This window comes from Rhinolophus ferrumequinum, chromosome 8 (assembly GCF_004115265.2).
Source record: "Rhinolophus ferrumequinum isolate MPI-CBG mRhiFer1 chromosome 8, mRhiFer1_v1.p, whole genome shotgun sequence".
NCBI classification, from domain to species: domain Eukaryota; kingdom Metazoa; phylum Chordata; class Mammalia; order Chiroptera; family Rhinolophidae; genus Rhinolophus; species Rhinolophus ferrumequinum.
Genome location: NC_046291.1, coordinates 24522948 through 24545212, shown reverse-complemented (window position 1 = coordinate 24545212; position 22265 = coordinate 24522948). Strand labels below are relative to the sequence as shown.

The 22265-nt window shown below is 37.7% G+C and overlaps 1 protein-coding gene across 1 annotated transcript in view; it reads left to right on the top strand.

Moving 5' to 3' along the window:
- Positions 1-22265, top strand: part of PIKFYVE (phosphoinositide kinase, FYVE-type zinc finger containing) — a 74164-nt gene that overhangs the window by 32560 nt on the left and 19339 nt on the right. Inside the window, 15 exon segments of the mRNA XM_033112212.1 lie at positions 1079-1208; positions 1634-1814; positions 2500-2574; positions 5243-5350; positions 8501-8641; positions 9296-9422; positions 9673-10829; positions 12817-12917; positions 14108-14179; positions 14846-15017; positions 16970-17148; positions 18734-18847; positions 19236-19344; positions 19449-19603; positions 21243-21333. Of these exon segments, the coding sequence (XP_032968103.1) occupies positions 1079-1208; positions 1634-1814; positions 2500-2574; positions 5243-5350; positions 8501-8641; positions 9296-9422; positions 9673-10829; positions 12817-12917; positions 14108-14179; positions 14846-15017; positions 16970-17148; positions 18734-18847; positions 19236-19344; positions 19449-19603; positions 21243-21333 (2912 nt within the window).

Sequence of the window (22265 nt, the reverse complement as noted above, 5' to 3'; positions counted from 1 at the left end):
CTCCACAGCTTAGGCCTTAGATAATAGGAGGGTTTCAAATAAAAGAGAAAGTAGGGCAAGCTGGTACAAGGGAGGCCACTTGCAGCTGATGTCATAACTTAGCAGTGTTTCTGAATTCACGTCTTGGCATTGGATTCAACTAGAAGTTTATAGACAGCCGTTTACATAATTGAAATGTGCTGTCCTTCTATCTCACTTGTCTTGGACACATGCTTTAATGTGTAGTCTGCTGGACTATTTGGTTAAAACATTTTTTTTTGGTTTGGTTTGCTTTAAAGGGGAAGGATTAGAGAATTTTTATAAGCATTTCCACCTCTTACCATTCATTCAGTCACATTTTCAACAGTTCCTTAGCAAATTTTTTTGTAAAGCATTTAGTATTACCTATTAATTTTTCATCTAAGTCCATTTTTGTTCTTTTAAAAAATTTAATGGTTGTACAAAATTTTACATAAATTGTTATGTTTCATGTTTTAATATTTCTTTATAGTTAATTTTTGGGTCTGTCTGACTTGTAAAAGTTTTGCTAAAGAAAAAGCCTTTGGTCCAAATCTCTAAAAAGAAACACAATTTAGGATTGTCTGAAGAGACTTTCTGCACTGGTTTGTACTGGTTCAGACGGATCAGAACTGAGCTTTTTTCTTTAAACGTTAGCACCCACACAATCACATGTTGTTTTGTCAGCATCCAGATTTCTGTTGAATGCAGTTTTCAATTTGTGATTTTATAGGGAAAATTAACCCCCCTCTTAATGTCCCCAAATAAATTAAAGGACTGTAAAAATTGCATTTTACTTGCTTTTCAGGAGCTATATTTATATTTACTGGCTTGAGAGTCCTAGTTGCTTATGTAAATTTGCTTCTCATAGTTCTATCTCTGATTGTAGCTGTTGGAAATACTGATGCTCCAATGCACACTTAATTCTTTTATTTATGTATTTATATATGTCCCTGCCTTTTCACACCAACAATTTGAATTGGCCAACTTAAAAAAAAAGAAAAATCGACAACTTCTAAATCTGTGAGTTGATGGTATTATACATTACATTGAAGTATTTCTTCTTTTACACTTTGCTTAGAATCTTTGTTTAATCGTCGAGTCGAGGAAAAATCCAAAGAGCTGCCTTTCACGCCTTTGGGCTGGCATCATAACAACCTGGAGCTGCTGAGGGAGGAAAATGGAGAGAAACAGGCCATGGAGAGGTTACTGTAAGGCAATGAGCTTTTTGATTGGAATTTTCCATTTTTATAATCTTCAGACATAGTTGTATGTGCATAGTCCTTTTCCTTATAAAGTCAAAATACTAAGATTACTTAGGAAATAAAGCCTGTTCTGATGAAAGTTTTTGTAAAACAAAAGTCCTAACCTGTGCTTATCTGTCCCCACTGTAATTTATGTGTTAAAATTTTTATCACATTAAAGGGGTTATCTTAATTGGAGATATTTACAATTTCATTTATGAGCAAATCATTAGGGTCTAGATATAATGCAAGAATAAAATTGACCACGAAGATCTTATGTGTGAGCCTTAATTCCTGGGCTTATTTCTTTGTAGACTACTTATTGCATCTTCACAATTATTGCCTCTGGCAGTATTGACTACACAAACTTCTCTTTTGTAACACTTTTATAGTTCAGCTAATCATAACCACATGATGGCACTACTCCAACAGTTGCTCCATAATGATTCATTGTCACCGTCTTGGAGGGACATCATTGTATCACTAGTCTGCCAGGTTGTTCAGACAGTCCACCCTGATGTCAAGAACCGTGATGATGACATGGATATCCGTCAGTTTGTCCACATCAAAAAAGTGAGCTCTGCTAATGCTTTCCTAATGCTGGGAACTGCTGAGATGGGCCGGTAGTAACTTGTCTCGTAACGGTAATCTACAAAGTCTTTACCGTGTGGGGTGCTGGGTGAGGAGGGGCAGGATTTTCTGTCTGCTCAGTTTGTTAGCTCTGCCCTTAGGGATCATGGAAGCCACTCAGGAAGTGAGAGGTAAATGGCAGGGGTGAGTTGGGCATGGAATGAGTTGGGACCCCAAGCAAATATAAATATAGTTTCTAACCTTCTTGCTTCCTCTTCTTGACTTGCCACTTATGAGAAGGCCTGTTTTTAGATTACTGTCGCTGTTCTGAGGAAAAGCAGTGAGTAATTGCTTTATTTAGATAGCAATGGAGTACTATATGTATTTATTTATGTTTTTTACCCATGACACTTACTAGTGGTTTCAGTTGCCAGAATGCACCGATTTATTAAAATGAGTATTTTAGAGTACCAGATAGTACGTCAGAGTGGGAGGTGTGAAAATAGACAATTGTGCTAGATGCCATTAATTACTGGTTGAAAGGAAGAACTGTATCCTGAAACTTTTTGGTCTGATTTTCGATTACATATTTGATAAAATAAAAAATGGAAATAAATAATAGTATCCGTCAGACTGGAGTCTAAGAATGTATCACTGAATTTTATTGTTTTCTTAATTGTTTCATTAGATCCCAGGTGGAAAAAAGTTTGATTCTGTGGTTGTCAATGGATTTGTTTGTACCAAGAATATTGCACATAAAAAGGTAATGTGATTGTCTTCAACAGCGAAGTCCAGCAAGCTATAACTGCTGTAGTACCCTCATCGTGGAAGGAAAGGAGAGTGGGCATCGAGGAGTAACTTAGCAGTGTCTGCCATAGGGGCAAAATTTTGGAGGTTCAGGGAAGGTCTCCCCGAGCTGATGAGGGTTGGGATTTCGATAATGGAATTCATCAGACAAAAGAAAGAAGGGGGAAAGAGTGAGAGGCTTCCAGACCAACACAGTGATAGGATACTAGTATCATTTCTCTCCTGACCCTGCCACATCTCAGAGAGGCAAGCTTTCCATAACAGACTGGAGGCTCTCTGCAGGACTAGCATTTTAAGCTCTGTTCTCTTCTAGGGCTGAGCTGCAGAAATGTCACTGGCATTCTGTTCTTTCTCACCTTCTATCTCTACCTTCAGGCTGGAGGCCTCTTTCTAGCACTCGCACAAAGGAGTGGGGTGAAATAACTTGGTGTATTAAGGAAACTCAGTAATCCTAAGAGGCAAGATAGGAAAGGAGATGAGGCCGGAGGAAGCAGGCAAGGGCTTTGAATCCCATTATGGATCTTGAACTTTATTCTGAAGGCCACTGATTCTCAAAGTCTACTGTACATGAGCTTCAGGGTGGACTTTGTTAGAACGGTAGATTCCTAAGCCCAGCCCTTAGAAATTTCCACTCAGATTTAGGGAAGTGAAAGAGTGGGGTGTAAGAGAAGTGTGGGGCTGCTTTTCAAGTATGCACTCGAAGTATTTCCAATGTCATTTGTTGGTCCTCACATTCTGAGAATCCTTCGAACTATAGGAGTGTTCTCAATCCTTGCTGTGCTTCAGAATCACTAAGGAAACTTACTGAAAATAGAGACGCCCTGACCCCACCTCTGGGAATACTGATTTGATTACAGTGAGAGCTCAGGCAGATTTCTAGTCTGAGGGACTAGATGGATGAACGACCTGTTTTCATTCTTTTCTAAACAGAGACTGATGATTTATTTTTTGTAAGGCAGTAAGCCTTCTGAAAATTGTTAATGGCAGTAGATAAAAAAAAGTATGCCTGGACTTGCCATTATTTCATAGCAATAATCCAAAGTCGGTATTTCTACGTGGAGTCTTACTAAAACAGTGCATTACCCATTAAAGCAGTCCTATAAGCCAAATGAAACGATCTTCATTGAACAGAGAGGTAAATATGTGGTGCTTTTGTCTGGAATTGAAAATTGTGTGTGGGTGTGGTAGAAACATAGGTATGAATGACTGTCTTGCTGCACTGACCATATTTAGAGATAGTCTTTAGTCTGTAGTTACTGAAAGAGCCTGACCGTAGTTCCCTAGCTGGTGAATCACTGTTTTCAGGAGTATTTGTCAGTCTGGAGTCCTTAAGCTTGGTCAGTCTGAAATCGCCACTGCAGCCTTCAGGCCAGTCTGCCTATGTCTTTAGTTGCATGATTAGGGTATATTGTTTGGATCTCGGCTTCTGGAGAGGCTTTTTTAACTTCTTGTTACCCAATTGGCTTACCAATATATAAGTGCTTGGAAATAATTTCTATTATAAATATATTCAAGACGCATTTTCATTCTTTTCTCCCTCCTGTATACTTCTTGAATTTTTGAAATGTTAAATTACATTTTCTAGATTGCTGATCTCTGAGAGTTTATGAAATGCCCTGTCTTTTTTTAAAAATCTTTATTAAGTTTATTGGAGTGATATTAATTAGTAAAATTATATAGGTTTCAAGTAGTGTACAATTCTATAATACATCATCTATATATATCGCATTGTGTGTTCACCACCCAGAGTCAGTTCTCCTTCCGTCACCTTATATTTTGACCTCCTTTACCTTCTTCTGTAATACCAACCCTCCTCCCCTTACCCTCTGGTAACCACTAAACTGTTATCTGAGGCTGTTAGTTTCTGTTTATTTGTTTGTCTTGTTCCTTTGTTGTTTTCAATTTTATATCCCACATATGAGTGAAGTCATATGGTTCTCAATGCTTTCTGTCCGACTTATTTCACTTTAGCATGATAATCTCAAGATCCATCCATCTTGTCACAAATGGCAGTATTTCATCTTTTCTTATGGCTGAGTAGTATTCCATTGTGTATATATACCACATCTTCTATATCCAATCATCTGTCGAATACATTTTGGTTGTTTCCATGTCTTGGCCACTTTTAATAATGCTCCAATGAGCATGGGGGTACACATATCTTTACAGATAAATGTTTTCAGATTTTTTGGTAGATACCTAGAACAGGGATTGCTGGGTCGTATTAAGAACTCTATTCTTAATTTTTTGAGGAACCTCCGTACTGTTTTCCATGAAATAGCCTGTCTTTAAGCCCCATTGCCCTCTATTCTGGACTTGTTATCTATTATTGCAGCATTAGAAATGAAAAGAAAAAATAGTTAAGATTTTAGAGGAGTAGATTAAAGTAGCATTAGTGAAACAAAGCAGGTTTTTGAAGAATTTTGCATTGCCCTGAACTAAATTATTTGCTTTGAAAAAAATAGAATATCACAAAAGAACAAAATGAGAGTATTTTAAAATGAATATAATGAGATAATCTATTTAACAGGAATTATGAACAGTATGGATGTAAAGGTATGCTTAAAGGAGGTCTACAAAGCAGAAACTTGAAAAGCTTTAACTAACTGTTCATTTTTTTGTAGATGAATTCTTGTATTAAAAACCCCAAGATTCTTCTGTTGAAGTGTTCCATTGAGTATCTCTACAGAGAAGAGACTAAATTTACTTGCATTGATCCTATTGTGCTGCAGGTAGGAACTTACTGAAGCAATAATCTGGGGTGTTTGTATGTTGTGCTGCTTGCAAAATCTTACAACTCATTCCAGCTGATGGAATTTGATAGGCAAAGAAACTTATTTGCTCTTGTTTCACTTTCCACATTTATTATAAAAGATATTTTTTATGTCTTACACTTTAGCAGTTTACCAAAACCTCTGTCACTCTTCAGAGTTTCAAAGTGTTAAAGGGACCACATGACTTCTGGGGACTATATGGAAGAAAAAGCGAAAATCCAGTTCCTGATTGCCCTTCACATTTGGGTCATTGATTTACTTTTTAAGGATTTCTCTTACCTTGTCAGGTTCCCCCTGGTAATATCTGGTTTTAATACAGTGTTTTCTATTTATACACATGCTTCTAGAACATCAGTTAGTTTACACGCAACTGGTAAATGGGAATAACGTCAGATGGAAGTTGTGGTTTCCATGTGGTTTTTCTTAAGTAAGAGGGCCCAGAATAGCTACTCAGCTGGAAAGAAAAACAGTCTCAGCTCAGTGGCTATGCAGGCACGGACACTTTTGGCTTTATTTTAGGAAATTAAAAGTGAGCTCCTGCTCGAAGGTCCCTCTCCCCAGAGATGCACCCCAGCCTTGGACGGCTGTTAATGGCTCTGCTGCTCAGAGCTCCACTTCCAGTTGTACTGTTGCAGTTGCTTTTGTACATTTTAAATTTCTCTTGAGGCAGTTCCAGCTATGCTGAGCTGCCCGCCTGGGCTGTCTGGGTTCTCTCTCCGGGTGCCAATTATTGTTTTTGTTAGTGCTCTGTTGCATAGGTTTAAAAAGTTTTCTGCCCCAACCCCTTTTCTCCCATAAATGCTATTAATTTTAATTTGTGGTTGTTAAAAATGGAAGGCTTTCAGGAATGTGTATATTATAGCAGAAACACTTATATTCAGTTCCAGAAACATTTAGGGAAAACATACTTGAAAATTCATTGGTGATAAGCCCAATTTTTCCAAGAGCGGTAGAGGCAATCTCTTTTGTACTGAATTCAGACACCAACAGGAACCTGAGTTGTGGTGAAAGGCACCGGGGTTTATGAAACTGCTCTGTTGCTTAATGAACTCTGTTACCTGGGGCTGGTTCCTCTTTGGAATTCAGCTACGTACTGTGTTTCCCCGAAAATAAGACTGGGTCTTATATTAATTTTTGCTCCAAAAGACGCATTAGGGTTTACGTTCAGGGGATGTCATCCTGAAAAATCATGCTAGGGCTTATTTTCTGGTTAGGTCTTATTTTCAGGAAAACACGGTATCAGTACAAGTGAGAGGTTTCGACAAGTCTTTACCATCCCTTCTAGCTCTGATTTACTGTGACTCTTCAGTGGAGAGCTGAAATAAGGATTGGGGTGAAACACAATTATCATTTGTCGATCTAAGATCCTTGATGCTAAGTTTTCTTATCTCCCCAAAGGTGTCAGAAGAAGACTTTTATAGGATTAGATCACAACTACGTAAGCTACATCTTGGTTTCAGAGATGTTAAAATGTGAAAAATTGTATGTCTCGAAATTGGTGAACTAGATCATTGAAATCTACAGCTATTTATTTACAAAAAAGTTGTACTTAAATTTATCCACTTTATTTTACTCCATTGTTGTAGTCAGGTTAACAGACTAAAGTCTTTTCATGTTAGAGAAGTATGCTCTGGGCAGTATGTACTTAAGAAACGTGCCTTTATTCATAAACCTATAGTGTCTTGTTCATCAGTGCTTTAAAACATAGTTTATTATATCTTTAATTCCTATCTTATTAAAGCTTTTAGTTTGAATTGATAGACAATATCAGGCAAATTTTTTCTGACCTCTCCCTCCCCCTCCTTTTTTTTGGTCCACTCAGTGTGGAATGACCGAAAAATCCAAGAAGCTAAAAGGTAGATTGAAAAAGGAGGATCAGAAACCAAGGGCAAGGAGATAATTAGCCTGAAGCTTTACTGTCTTCATCAGGCCGACCTTGCTAGGTGTGTTGGTTTGCCACTGCTCCATTCCGTGCTCATGGCCTACTTCTAATTCTCCTTCTGTGTGGAGCCTGGCCCAGGCCTCTTTCTTTAACATGGTGCTTCACGTACAGTCGGGATAGTTGACTGGAGTTGCCATTCCTATACCAGATGCCAGAAGTTGCATCTGGTATATGGAGTTGCCATTCCTATACCAGTTATACTGTTGGAATTGCACGAATAAAGTCATTTTAAATGCCATTAAATTGCAATTTTGTAAGCAGAGTAGGAAGTTAACACGTTTCAGGAAAGAAAAATTCTGTTTTTGTTAAGTATGGGAGAATGTTACAATATACAATTTCTATCAGTGTAACCGAGAAAGGTGAGAAGTATACTCCATAACGGGGCAGGTTCATTGTAGGGAATGGGCTCCTCCCTGGCTGGTGGCGCTGATCATGGATACAGTCTCTCTCCGAAAACACTGTGGGCATATGGGGCAGAAGTAACAAACTTGCTCACATGTCTAGTTGTCTCCTGTCTGAGTTGAGAAATTATATGAAACAATTAATGAATTGTATTGTTTTAACTGGTTGTTATTTATAGTATTCATTGGCTTTGAAAATAAGTCTTTGTCATGAAATTGTATTAAGCATTGTGTTTTAATTTTTAACTGTAGCTGTTCTAGGTAGAATCTGATCTGCTGGGAGATTGAAATTAGGAAGTAGCTGGACTAGCCTGTTAGAGAGTTATTTATGCAGATACCCAAAAGAAAAGATACTCTGGTGTGCTACAGAGTGTAAAAAGTGGAATCCTTAACTACATCAAAAACACTTAGAAATTGCTTTCATTTGGGGGGTTGTGAGTTAGGTTTTTGTTTTTTTTTAACTTCTGAGAGCTAGCTAATTGGATTCTGGCTTTTATATTACAGATCATTAAGAATTAAAAATTCATCAAAGTAAAATTAGTGAGTTGGAGAATGGAATTTCTCCTGAAATTCGTTCCAGCATAATCAACAGTTTGGAGACATGAGTAATATTCTTGATTGTGTTTGAATTAACTTACTTGCAGACTTATTTATGGACAAAGAAAACTTAGCTGACATTGATATTAATAGGCAAACTATCCTGATATTTAAATGTCTAGATCTTGACTTGTACCACATATAATATTTCTGATTTATCTTATTTAGGAAAGGGAATTCTTGAAGAATTATGTTCAGCGAATAGTGGATGTTCGACCCACGTTGGTTCTAGTAGAGAAAACAGTATCTCGGATTGCCCAGGACATGTTATTGGAGCATGGCATTACTTTGGTCATTAATGTAAAATCAGTGAGTTTTCTTATTTTTCTATTTTTATATCATTTAAAAAAAAAATCACATCTTTTAAGTTTATATGCATGTGTGGGAGGTATGCAGGGATCATTGATTATCTATTTCTTTGCTGAGCTACATATATTGAAAGTGGGACAGGAAGCATGGCAGCTATTTCACTATTTAAAATGGGAGAATCACAGGCTGGAAGAAAATGTGATTAATTATATAACCTCATTATAGGTGTCTGCAAGACCAAAGATGTAATAGACGTTAGTTAATAAGTATGTTTATTGATCCCTGATTTTGTATGGGGAATTGTACAAAGCAGAAAATGCTCTCGCCCTTGAAAAGTTACTCCCTTCAGAATAATTGAATTCCAACCCAAGAAGTGCCTCCCCTGCCCCTAGAGTAACCTGTACCAGTGTATGGTGCTTAAATGCCTTTTGATGACGTTATTAATGAGTGTGGTTTATTTTAGAGGCACGTTTTGATTACTAAGCTACTACGTACGTGTGGACTAATCTAGAATTTAAAGTCATATAATTACCAAAATTAAGGAAATTCATTGTAAAGGATAGTTTTAATTTTTCCTATTACCTTTCCAGATTAAATTTACAAAGGATCATATTCTTCTCTAATTTTGTAATATAATGTTTTTCTTTGTTCTAGCAAGTTTTAGAACGAATCAGTCGAATGACCCAAGGTGATTTAGTCATGTCGATGGACCAGCTGCTCACAAAACCCCACCTGGGCACCTGCCACAAATTTTATATGCAGATGTTTCAGTTGCCTAATGGTGAGTGATCTTTAGCATCGATTCACCCTAGATCGGGGGCCTGAGGATATTGGTTACCTATCAATACTTAGTAGGTGGTATCTACGGTGTTTACTTAGTAGGAGGTATCTGTGAACGTGTTAGCAGGGGTTACATGAGGATAGGCAACTGTGATCTTTTCTCTTACAGATGGTAAGATAGTGAATTCATTCTGTCTGGCCTTCGGACTGCATTGCCACCTATTCTTTACTTTCTGTTTGTTTATTTGTAGAACAAACCAAAACACTGATGTTTTTTGAAGGCTGTCCCCAGCACCTGGGCTGCACCATCAAGCTTAGAGGAGGCTCTGATTACGAGCTGGCTCGAGTTAAAGAGATCCTAATATTTATGATCTGTGTAGCTTATCATTCTCAACTCGAAATCTCATTCCTCATGGATGAATTTGCTATGCCTCCTACATTAACGCAAAACCCTTCCTTCCATTCTCTGATCGAGGAACAAGAGGGTGAAGAGGCTGCACTGGAGCCGTTCAGCGGGAGTCCCCTCCCTCAGGAGCCTGGCTTCCCTCTGGAGTTTCTGCCCTCTGATGATGGCAGTTTGCTAGAATCAAGGCTTGTGTTTGAGAAGGGTGACCAGGAAAATAAAGCTGTTTCACAGGATGTGGCCTCTGTGAGGCATCCGGAGTTTGCCACAGCCGCTTGCCCGGCAGGTATCCCCTACGCTCTCTTTCCATCAGTCCCGGAATCATTGTTGCCACTTCATGTGGATGACCAGCAGGATGCCCTCGGCATTGAGCCGCCAGAGACTTTGCAGCAAACAGATGAGCTACAGGACCCCCAAAGCCAGATGAAAGCCTTCAGAGACCCTCTGCAGGATGACACCGGACTCTATGTTACGGAGGAAGTTACCTCTTCTGAAGATAATCGAAAGACTTACTCTTTGGCCTTTAAGCAGGAATTAAAAGACGTCATCCTCTGTATCTCCCCAGTGATCACATTTCGGGAGCCCTTCCTTTTAACTGAAAAGGGGATGAAATGCTCCACCCGCGATTATTTTGTAGAGCAGGTTTACTGGTCTCCTCTCCTCAATAAAGAGTTCAAAGAAATGGAGAGTAGGCGGAAGAAACAGCTGCTCAGGGATCTCTCTGGCCTTCAGGGCATGAATGGAAGTGTTCAGGCCAGGTCTATTCAAGTCTTGCCCTCCCACGAGCTCGTGAGCACTAGAATTGCCGCGCATCTGGGTGATAGCCAGAGCTTGGGGAGAATGCTGGCCGATTATCGGGCCCGAGGAGGAAGAATTCAGAAAAACTCAGACCCTTTTACTTACTCAAAGGATGCATCAGGTACTTCAAGTGGCAAATCAGGAAGCAAAACTGAGGGTGATGAAGAGAGAGGCTTGATTCCGAGCGATGCGGTGTGGTCAACAAAGGTGAGCGAGCCCACTTTGGGTGCTTGTGTAAATTGAGAATGTGTTGACAACTCCGTTATTGGCAGGGTGAAAAAAAAAAAATCAAATACAACAAAACTGCATGCAGATTTATTTATTAAATATTTCTTTTATGCTTTCTTTGTGTCTTAGGTCTATCTGCTTATGTGTTTTTTAAAATGTGTGAAGTAGGAGTATAATGTAACTGGGTTATGAGAGTTTCAAGCTGAGCTCACAGTAAACTAGGAAGAGCTCTGAGGGAGGGATATATGGAGCGGCTTAAAATTTCTGGCAGGATGACTTGGGTGGGATGTGGAGTATCTTTGATTCTTTTACTGGTAGTGAGGGGGAGAACGGGAGACGGAAGCTTATTATAGGAAACAGAGGTGTTTTTAAAAAACCCTTCCTTCCATTTAAAATGTTTTTAAAAAAACATTTTATTTAGGTTAACATAAAACACTTTACATTGTTATTTAACTGACAGTGCCCTTTCTCTTTACTTTTTAAACAGAAATTGAGGGCAGGTTAAGGAAGATTTATTCGTGGACATATTATTGATCGTGGTGGTAATAAAATTAATGAACAAATTCATCTCTAGATGAGGAAATGCAGTTGTTTAATAAAACAAATTAAAAAATGTCCAGTTTTGCTGGTAGTCGGGAAAGTGCTAAATAATAATGGTATACCATGTTTTATTTGTGAGATTGGCAAAAAGGAAAAGTGATAAGAGCCATGGTTAATGAAGTATGGGAAAATACCTATAATAAATTTTATATAAATTTGTGTTTATACACATTTACGTAAATGTATAAAAAGCAATAGGGAGGTAGGTCTCTACTAGTTTACATGAGCATGTATGTACCTTTGATTTAGGATTCCTATCTTTTATAATCGATCCTGCAGGAAGAAGTAAGCATTTTGTATAAGGATGTTTACAATTTATAGGAATATATGTACAAGGATGTTTCCTAAAGCATCATTTCTAATTGCTTGCTGTAAAATGGATGAGTTGGATCTTATTTAGTGACCCAGATAGAGCCCCATGATATATTTTCAAGTTTTAAAACAGCAGGTTATGGTTTAGTATATGTAGCATCATCCCATTTTTATAAAAATAATCACCTGTTTATACTTATGTGGGTGTTTCTGTTTGTAGTATGTGTATGAGCTAGCAACAAGAATGCATGGTTTTAAATGAGAAACCAAAACTCATAGACACAGACAATAGTTTAGTGGTTACCAGAGGATCAGGGGGGTAGGGGATGGGAGATGAGGGTAAGGGGGATCAAATATATGGTGATGGAAGGAGAACTGACTCTGGGTGGTGAACACACAATGGGATTTATAGATGATGTAATACAGAATTGTACACCTGAAATCCATATAATTTTACTAACAATTGTCACCCCAATAAAAAAAAAAAGAAAAAAAGAAAAAAAAAAGAATGCATGGTTTTTAACCAGTCAAATCTGTCAATTTGGGAGGTTAGGTGGCATCAACAGAAGAGAGGCTTTATGTACTTCATGAACTTTTTCATATACCTCTGTACTATGTGAATTTCAACAGAGAGCAGGTATTAACCTTTGTAATGATCAAAAACAGGTATAAAGTACAAATAAATAAATACCTTAGAATTTAGATTTCTGGGTATTCAAATGGACGGTTTCATATTTAATTAGCTATTTACTTCCAGAATAATTTAATATAGTTTTGTAAAAATCAAGAGCATTTAAGAAAACAAGCCTATGTAGACATCTGTTTGTATTTTTATAACTTTAATTTAAATTTTTTTGTATTGTTTCACCACAAAAACTAACTGCTCTTTTTCCTTCTATTTAGTTTCTTACAGTTTTAAGTCTTCACTAGAACTACCCTTCAGTGATGATAGGTGGTTTTAAAAATCGAGTGGAATGTGTTGGATTTGATAAGCGTCCAGAGGGCCCGGGGTGTGTAACAGCTTCCAGGTGCTCACCTGTTCCTTCTCTTCCAGGTGGACTGTTTGAACCCTGCTAACCACCAGCGACTATGCGTGCTCTTCAGCAGCTCATCGGCCCAGTCCAGCAATGCCCCCAGTGCCTGTGTCAGCCCTTGGTAGGGTCCTGTCCCCATGCTCTATTGCACCTTGCTTAAGAACAGAATTCCAGCAGCTTAAAGAAATGCTTAGGATCTGTTTTCCGGTCCATGGCACGCTGTCGGCCACGTATGAATTGATAGAACTTTTAAACTTGGCAATTAAGTACGAAATTTCTGTTTATTCATGGGTAGAAGTAAATGAGATAGCCTTAAAGTAAGAGTGAAAATGTGAGTCTGGAAGAGAAATTTGTAGTTATAAAAGCGAGAAAGTTGATATATAAAAGCTGATTTTCAGCATTTTGATAACGTACAATTTAGGCGGGTTTTCCTTTAGGCATCATTTTCATAAAAGCAGTCAGTCTTTTGCCTTAAGTTTTATCCCAAAACTTAATTCTAAGTATTGATAGAAATGCATTTTATAATGTTATAAATTATTTGTTTCAAATGATGGTCACAAAAACCTAGTTATTATGTAGTTTACCTTTAGTTTTAAAAGAACTGTGGAACATAACTACTTGTTTTTGGAGCACTGTTTCCATGACAAAATGTGTTTTATATTTTAATTTTGGGCACCAGAAACACTTATTTCTGCCAGTGAGATCAGGGATTCTTCTAGTATCCGTATAGTTCTAGCAGGCTGACTGGGGGCTGGAGGAGCCCATAGGAATTTTCTCTGGGAGTTTATGGACTCCTTAGGTCAAGGCCTGAATAAGATGTGGGAGTCAGCAGGGGTGTAGGCAAGCTCTCGTGTTTGTGGGCATTGCTGTGTTACCTGTAAGGTGAGTAACTGGCTCTCCTGAAGCAGATGAGCTACACTTCACCATGCTCAGGAGTGGCCTGGCCTAGAGAGCACGAGAGACAGGAGTCCCATGTTACGGTGACAGGGCTTAAAGCTTTGTAAAGAGACTTTTACTTCCTCCTAACTCAAATCAGTTTTACTGCGTTAATAGTATAGTTGATGCATCCTGATTAAATAGTTTCATAAGACACAAATGGACTGGGAGTGGATAAGAGGCTGTAGTGTGGCTAGTCCAAACCTGTTTTTATCTGATAAGGTAAAACCTATAACGATAAAATAATATTACCTGCGTTAATATGATACTATATTATAAGCACATCAACAGATAATCGGTTTGTAAGCTCATGAAATGTCTTTGCTGTGTGGTCCTAATTACGATATGTTACTAAGAAATGATCTCTTCTTTTAGGATTGTAACAATGGAATTTTATGGAAAGAATGATCTTACATTAGGAATATTTTTAGAGAGGTACTGTTTCAGGTAAGAACAAATTTTCTCTTTATGTTCCACTTAACGCTTTTTCGATGCCTAAAACATAAACATGAATTAGAGTATTGTAGTCTGTCCTTCACTTTCATACCACATGTTAAGAGTGTCCCATGCAAAAAAGTAGTAGTCTGCTTCATATTCAACCTGGGGTGTCTTACCCAGTTCATTCCTCAAATCTTTGCCCACCTAATTATCCTGCCAACCCTAAAACTTTTTTCTTTTAGGATGTTTGTTTTTACAGTGATTCAAATGAGAGGCAACAGAAGCCCAGGGTCTCGGTTTAAGTTTTAAGGCTATCACCTGCCAGTTATATTTCAAAGAGCAAGTAACTTGATCTTTACCACTCCCCTTTGTAGAGAATAACAAGCCCCAGAAATGCCAGGAGTTTTAATAGGTAAAATGAAGTGATGTTTTAAAAATGCTCGGCAAATTAAGGGCACTTAACAAGTGGGAACTGTCACCGTACTGTAGTTGAAGACAGGATGTTGGACGGGAGGCCCCAAATAGTACTTGTCAGTGGTACTTGGAACAGACTCTCCACCCATTGTCCTTACTCTAGAGAGGGTGCCGCACTTCCTTGGCAGTGGCTCTGATTAGCCAGCATTCATTATACATCACTCCTAGCTTTATGGCTAATGTGGGGACTTTCTTGTCAAGGTCTTCTTATCAGTGTCCTAGCATGTTCTGTGATACCCCCATGGTGCATCACGTTCGGCGCTTTGTCCATGGCCAAGGCTGCGTGCAGATAATCCTGAAGGAGTTGGATTCTCCTGTACCTGGATATCAACATACAATTCTCACTTATTCCTGGTGCAGGATCTGCAAACAGGTAAATGTACCCTGTGGCTATAGTATTTCATATGATATCATGTATTTCTTTATTCATATAGTTCTTTTTTGTGTGGGGGTGAGGCTGGTCTCTTATTTTGGATGTGTTGTCATTGGGCTCTTAGTTATTTTACCTTCTGGTGTTGTATGTTCCATTTAATGTTTGTTTCTTGAAGATTCTATGTTAGAATTTGTCAGATTATCTTGTCTAGTCCTGACAGTTCTCAATTATGTTTGTGTATTCATTCAGCAAACACTTACTTAGTACCATCTGTGTGCCAGGTACTGTGCTAGGCCTTAGGAATGAAAAAAGAACAGGATATGGCTCCTGTCCTCTAGGGGACAGACAGACTTACAACACAATAATTACAGTATGCTAGGATATTTGTATAAGTTTGAGCCTATATCTGCGTTGCTATCTTAAGAGGTATAGATGAGGCCATGTTTAAATTGATCTCTACTGGTGTTTCATGTACATTCTCGAGGAAAGGACTATGTGTTTTATTTCTTTTGTGTGCTTTTCCTTTATAACTCCAGAGGAAGTATTTGGTGCCAGTTCTATGTTTTTAATATGTTTTTTATCCAAATTGTTTGCAGTGAGCATGTGCCAAATTTAACTTTATTGGCATCTTTATTGGCTTATTTTGGAGTGTGCTTTTGGAAGGTACATATGGGAATTACAGGTAAAATTCTAGTGTAGCCTGTATCGATATTAATGGTTGAGGAGGGCAAAATCAAAGTTAGCTCTTCCTGCAGTAGCAAACGTACAGCCATGAAATCATTTCTTGCAATTATCAGTCTTACTTTTTATACTTGTTCTCATTGGCCTTTAGTTTCTATTAGACAGCTGGTAATATTTTGTTGTAGAATACATGAACTTTTGTGCATTGACAAGTGAACTAAATGAATACTTAAATTTGATCTTTATAACTTGCATACTTTGATATATGCACTTTATTTTAAAACATAAATTTCCGCCTTTGGGATTACATTAGAAAGGAAAAGGTAAACAGTGTTCGTTATACCAAAATGAAAAACTTCTATGTATCAAAAAAAGTTTTAATTAATACATTAATATATTTAATATTAAATTTCTGTAAGCCACAATAATAGAAAAATGGGCAAAAGGCACAACAAAACCATTTAACACAGATTGCCATTAGATTTGTGCAAATAAATTTTACTTAGTGGTAGTCAAAGAAGTATATAAATAAAACACCAGTGAAGTGCATTTTTTTTCCTTTGAAATCTTTGATCTTTTACAGTTTGAAATCACATTTTAAAGATTCATAACTCCTGAGATTGGTGAGAAAGTGGAGGAAGTGTTATTCTGATACTATTGGAGATGGTGTAAACCAATACACCTGTTTTAGATGACAATGTGACAGTGTCAAAGACCATGTAAATATTCATGCCCTTTGACCTACCAATTCCCACTTTCAGTCATTTATTCCAAGGAAATAATTGTGGTTATTTATGAGTATTATATACAAGAAAGTTCATCAGAGCATCATCAAAATAAAGAAACACTTGTAATGACTTAAATGCACATCAGTAGGGATTGGTTAAATATCTCCATATAATGGAATACTCTGTAGCCATTAAAAATCAAGTTGTACAAGAGTATTTCATGTGGGAACATATTTGTGATCTATTGCTAGTAAAAAATAAAAGGTTATGAAACTAGTTACAGGAAAGAGTTTTTATATACAAATATGCTTCCTGTACATACATACAGAAAGTCAATATGCTGCATATTGATGGTGGTGGTGGGATTACTGGTGATACTGCTCTTCCCAGCCGTCCCTAACTCCACCCACTTTTAAACCTGTCTTTTGCCAGTTTTCTGCCATCAGAATGTATTAGATTTATATTAGAAAAGAAAATACATTATTTTTTTAAAAGAGAGATTCTCAATATATGATTAGATAAGTGATTTATGTTGAATTTCAGGTAACACCAGTTGTTGCTCTTTCCAATGAGTCCTGGTCCATGTCATTTGCAAAATACCTTGAACTTAGGTTTTATGGGCACCAGTACACTCGTAGAGCCAATGCTGAGCCATGTGGTCACTCCATCCACCATGATTACCACCAGTATTTCTCCTATAACCAGATGGTGGCATCTTTCAGGTAAGAAATCAGAGCGCTTGTACACAATCACATACTCCCTGGAAAGCTTTGTGACTTTTCCACTACTGGGTTGAATTAATTTGTGATGTGAGTCGTTCCCCACACCCACCTTTGCAAATGCAAAGGGTCATACTCTTGTGTGAAGATCTTTCAGTGTTGTTTATTTCATCCTTCCTCTAGGAAATAGCTATTATTACATACCCTCATATGGAGAGCTTATAGCTCACTTATAAAGCTGGCAAGTGATGAAGTCATAATATGAACTAGTAGACCTGCTACTACAGGTGTTACTCTTAACCACTATTTCTGTTTTTGCATCTGAGAATTTGTCAGAATTTTTGCTAAGACATTAACTAGGATAATCGGATAATCGGACATAAGGATAATTGGATATTCTGGATAGAGCTAAAATCACTAGTTCAGAGACGGGTAGTTACACTGCGGTATTAAATGATTTGAGAAAGCCCTCAGGTTCCGCCTTCAAAATATGTCCAGACTCTGAACACTTCTCACCACCACTTCCACTCTAGGTTGATCCTGTTATCTTTCACTAGATTATTGCAGTAGCCTCAACCAGTTTCCCTTTGGCCTTGACCCCTGCAGCCCTGTTCTCCACACAGCTGTCAGAATGATCCTGTTAAATGAAAATCAGGCCAGGCCACACTTTCTAATGGGCGTTTCACCCAGAGTCCATTTATGGCCTATAAGCTCCTACATGCTCTGCCTGCCCCCTCACTGGTGTCCTGGCTGGGCCTCAGTTATGTCAGGTAGGCTCCTCCCTGGGACCTTGCATTTGCTCTTCCCTCTGTGAACCCCCGCCCCCACGCCCCAGACATCTGCCTGCTTTCCTTACTTCCTGTCTTTGTTCAGATTTCACCTGCCTTGATTCCCTATCACCTCTAGCATTCCCTGCTTTCCTCCAGCTTTATTTTTCTCCTTAGCACTTACCATATGATATAATACACATTTTAAGCATTTATTTGTCTTGTTTGTTACCCAAATATTATTCCTGAATCCTGAGGGCAGGAATTTGGCCCTTGCTTAGTGCTGTATCCTCAGCACCTAAAACAGCACTTGACACATAATAGGCCCTCAAGAGATATTTGTAATTGGACCTTATTTCCTTTTTGAAGCAAGAGCTTTTAACCATGACCCTAGGGCATAGGTGGGGTATAGCCCTTACTAGACGACTTACACCTTCAGGTGGAGAGGAAAGAGAGACTCTTGGAGAATTCTCAGGAGCCAGGAAGGTGCTGAGTACCTGTCTCAGCTAATTGTAGGAAGGAGTCCCGCTCCTCAGTTGAAGAGGTTTGTATCCTAGTCATGTTTGTATTTAAAACACAGGAGGGATAAATGGTGACATCACAGTGCAGTGAAAAAACAAAATCCTTCCAAAATTGCGAAGAATATTTATAATGGTTCAAAGTTGTGTTCAGCATTTTTATAATTGTTTTTAAAACGCCATTTTATGGAAACTTTACTATTTCTTATGCCTCATAGGATTTAGTTGACCATCATGATTTACCTTTATTCAGAATATTAAAATATTTTTCACTTTTCTATTACCTGTATTTTCTTCTCTCAGTTATTCTCCCATTCGGCTCCTTGAAGTATGTGTTCCACTCCCCAAAGTATTCATTAAACGTCAGGTCCCATTAAAAGTGTCCCTTCTTCAGGATCTAAAGGACTTCTTTCAAAAGTAAGTTTTAATTTCTTTCATTATCTTTTTTGTTCAGTACTGCCTGTAGTCTATAGCTGTTTTAAATATCAGGTTTGTTCATGTAGCTTTCTTTGAAAATGTAACTCACTGCATTTTTCTAATTGTGTGTTGTATATGCGTTACGTAAAAAAAATAAAAATGTAGACAGTACATAAAAGTATTAAAAAAGAAGACAAACCCTGTCAGACGTAACAACTGTTAAAATTTTGATGCATATCCTTTCAGGTTGTTTTTTCCTGCAAAATGATATATGATTATTAATTATATAAAACATTAAAGTTTTGTTTGTGACTTCTTTTTTCTATCTATATGAGATTAGAAAATTTGATTCTACTTTTCTAAAGTGTTTAATCTTTATACTGTTAAGAGTTTCACAGGTTTATCTTGCTATTGATGAAAGACTTGCATCTTTGAAAACTGATACGTTTAGCAAAACAAGAGAGGAAAAAATGGAAGACATCTTTGCACAAAAAGAGGTAATTTATTTCTTTGACAGAAACCCAAAAGTTAACTGTTAACTCATTGGAAGTGTCTTTTGAGGTGTGTCTCAGGTGGCTGGAATTGTTTCTGTTTCTTGCAGATGGAAGAAGGGGAGTTCAAGAACTGGATTGAGAAGATGCAAGCAAGGCTTATGTCTTCCTCTGTGGATACCCCTCAGCAACTACAGTCAGTCTTCGAGTCACTCATTGCCAAGAAACAGAGCCTCTGTGAAGTGCTACAAGCCTGGAATAACAGGTATGACTTTGCCGACTGGTGTTTCTTTAATAATGTTGCAAAATTTGCTCTGCCATGATGTTTTTAATTTAAATGTCTTTATTAACTATGGACATTTCATTGTGCTCTCACGTTGTGGAAGATTTTATTTTCTGTCTCCACTACCGCCCCCACAATCTTTTCATCTTTTAAAATAAATGTGCTAATCTTTAGGTAATTTGTGAAGATTAAAACTGAAGATGAGAATAGCCTCTAATGCTGTTTCAAATATTTATAGTGTGTGTGCTCATTGAATCTAATATATGTGAATTATTGTGTGTCTTATACCTTTATTTAAATATTTATTTTGTGACATATTTCCCTTTATGCTTATCTAAGTGTTCAGTTAGATTATTATAGCGTTCATTTGTTGAGCACTTGGATTATGCTGGGCACTAAGTAAGGCACTAGACGAACATCTACTCTTTTTTTAAATTAAATTCCTTGGGGTAACATTGGTTAAGAATAACATGACATAAGTTTCAGATGTACAATTCAGTAACACGTCATCTGTGTATTGCGCTGTGTGCTCACCACCCAAAGTCTAGTCTCCTTCTGCCACCATATGTATTTGACCCCCCCATTTCCCTCTTAATGCCCCCTTCCCCTCTGGTAACCACCATACTGTTATTTGTGTTTACATGTGTTTTGTTTGTTCGTGTTCGTTTGTTACTTTCTGCTTTATATCCCACATAGTAGTGAAATCATACGGTTCTTGTCCTTTTCCATCTGACTTATTTCACTTAGCACAACACTTTCAAGATCCATCCATGTTGTCAACAAATGTCAATATTTCATCCTTTGTAATGGCTGAGTAGTATTCCATTGTATATATGTACCACATTTTTATCCAATCATCCATCGAAGGACACTGTTTTATCCATATCTTGGCTACAGTGAATAATGCTGCCGTGAACATGGAAGTATATATGTCTTTCCGAATAAATGTTTTCAAATTTTTGGGGTATTTACCCAGAAGAGGGATTGCTGTTAGCTCTATTCTTAATTTCTTGAGGAACCTCCATCCTGTTTTCCGTAGTGGTTGTACCAATTTACAACCCCACCAGCAATGTATGAGGATTTCTTTTCTCCACAGCTTCTTCAACACTTGTTATTTCTTGTCTTATTGATAATAGCCATTCTAAGAAATGAGAGGTGGTAAACATTCACTCTTTTATTGGGTCTTAGGAGTCCTACAACGTGTGTACTATTTTCATTTTACAGAGGAGCAAACTACGGCCTTACAAGACTTCAGAGATTTGCCCAAGTTACACAGCTGTTAATTGTCAGAGCTGGGGTTTGAGCCCAGGTGTACTGGTCCCTATGGCCTTTATTATGTTATGCCGTCTCTTAATAATAACTTGCTATTCCTTTGTAAGTGTAGTCATATCAGTAATGGCTCTTGATTAATTGATTAGAAATAAGACAAAAACTTAGTCTTTGTTATGTACAACTTTAAAATCTATTGCAATCAAAATGTTAGGAAAATCTAATTATCGTAGCTTCAAATCTATAAGGAGAAAATTTGTAAATGTTATTTAGGATATTAGAAACAAAAACCATATTCTTTTTGTTTGTTTGTTTTCTTTGTTTGTTTTCTTTTTTCCCCCTTTAACTGTAGGTTGCAGGACCTTTTCCAGCAGGAAAAGGGTAGAAAGCGGCCTTCAGTTCCTCCAAGTCCTGGAAGAATGAGACAAGGGGAAGAAAGCAAGGTAATAAAATGTAGTTTTGTCTTCAGGCCTCCACTGATATAAATATTATAATTAATTTCATTTATGACATTTAGAAATGGTAGTTTAATACATACTTTATTAATATTAAATAGGGTTTTTCATTTTAAAGTTGTGAGGTTTCAAGGAGACATAACCTGGATTAATATTTTATCTTAGCCTAAAATAAAATATATTATAATTTATTTGTTGGAAACATTTATCAAAAGCCACTGTCTACTGGCATCACTGGGGGTAGCATCTCGGTGGCAGTAGGTGCTATAAAGGACAAATTGTGGATGCTGTGAGTGTATAATAGAGTTCTGATTTATTTTACTGTGCATTTCTGGGTGTTTTTTTGTCTCTGTGCTTAAGTGAGAAGCTTTTCTTAAGGGGTCTGTGCTGGGTTAGTTCTGTTAGTTTTGTCTTGCTGCATAACTAATTACCACCAACTTGGTGGCCTAAAACACAAAGGTATTACCTTGCAGTGAGTCGGGTCTGACACAGTGGGGCTGGGTTCTCTCTCAGCCTCACAGCTGCAATGAAGGTTTCAGCCAGGGCTGTTATCTGAGGCTCAGGGTCCTCTTCCTGGCTCATCTAGGTTGTTGACATAATTCAGTTCCTGGTGGTTATAAGACTGTGGACCCTCTTTTGTTGTTTGTAGTCAACCAGAAATGATTCTCAACTCAAAGAGGCTGCCTGCTCTCCTTGCCATGTGGCCCTTTCCATTTTCAAAGTCTACACCAACAATGCATCAAATCCTCTTATGTTTCAGATCTCTACATTCATTTGTGTCTGACTTCTAGACAGATTTAAAGAACTTGTGATCAGGTCAGGCCTACCTGGATAATTCTCCCTCCTTGAAGGTTACTGATTTGGGACCGTAAACACATCTCTTTTTGTACAAGTGTATAATATCTATAGAGGAATATTTT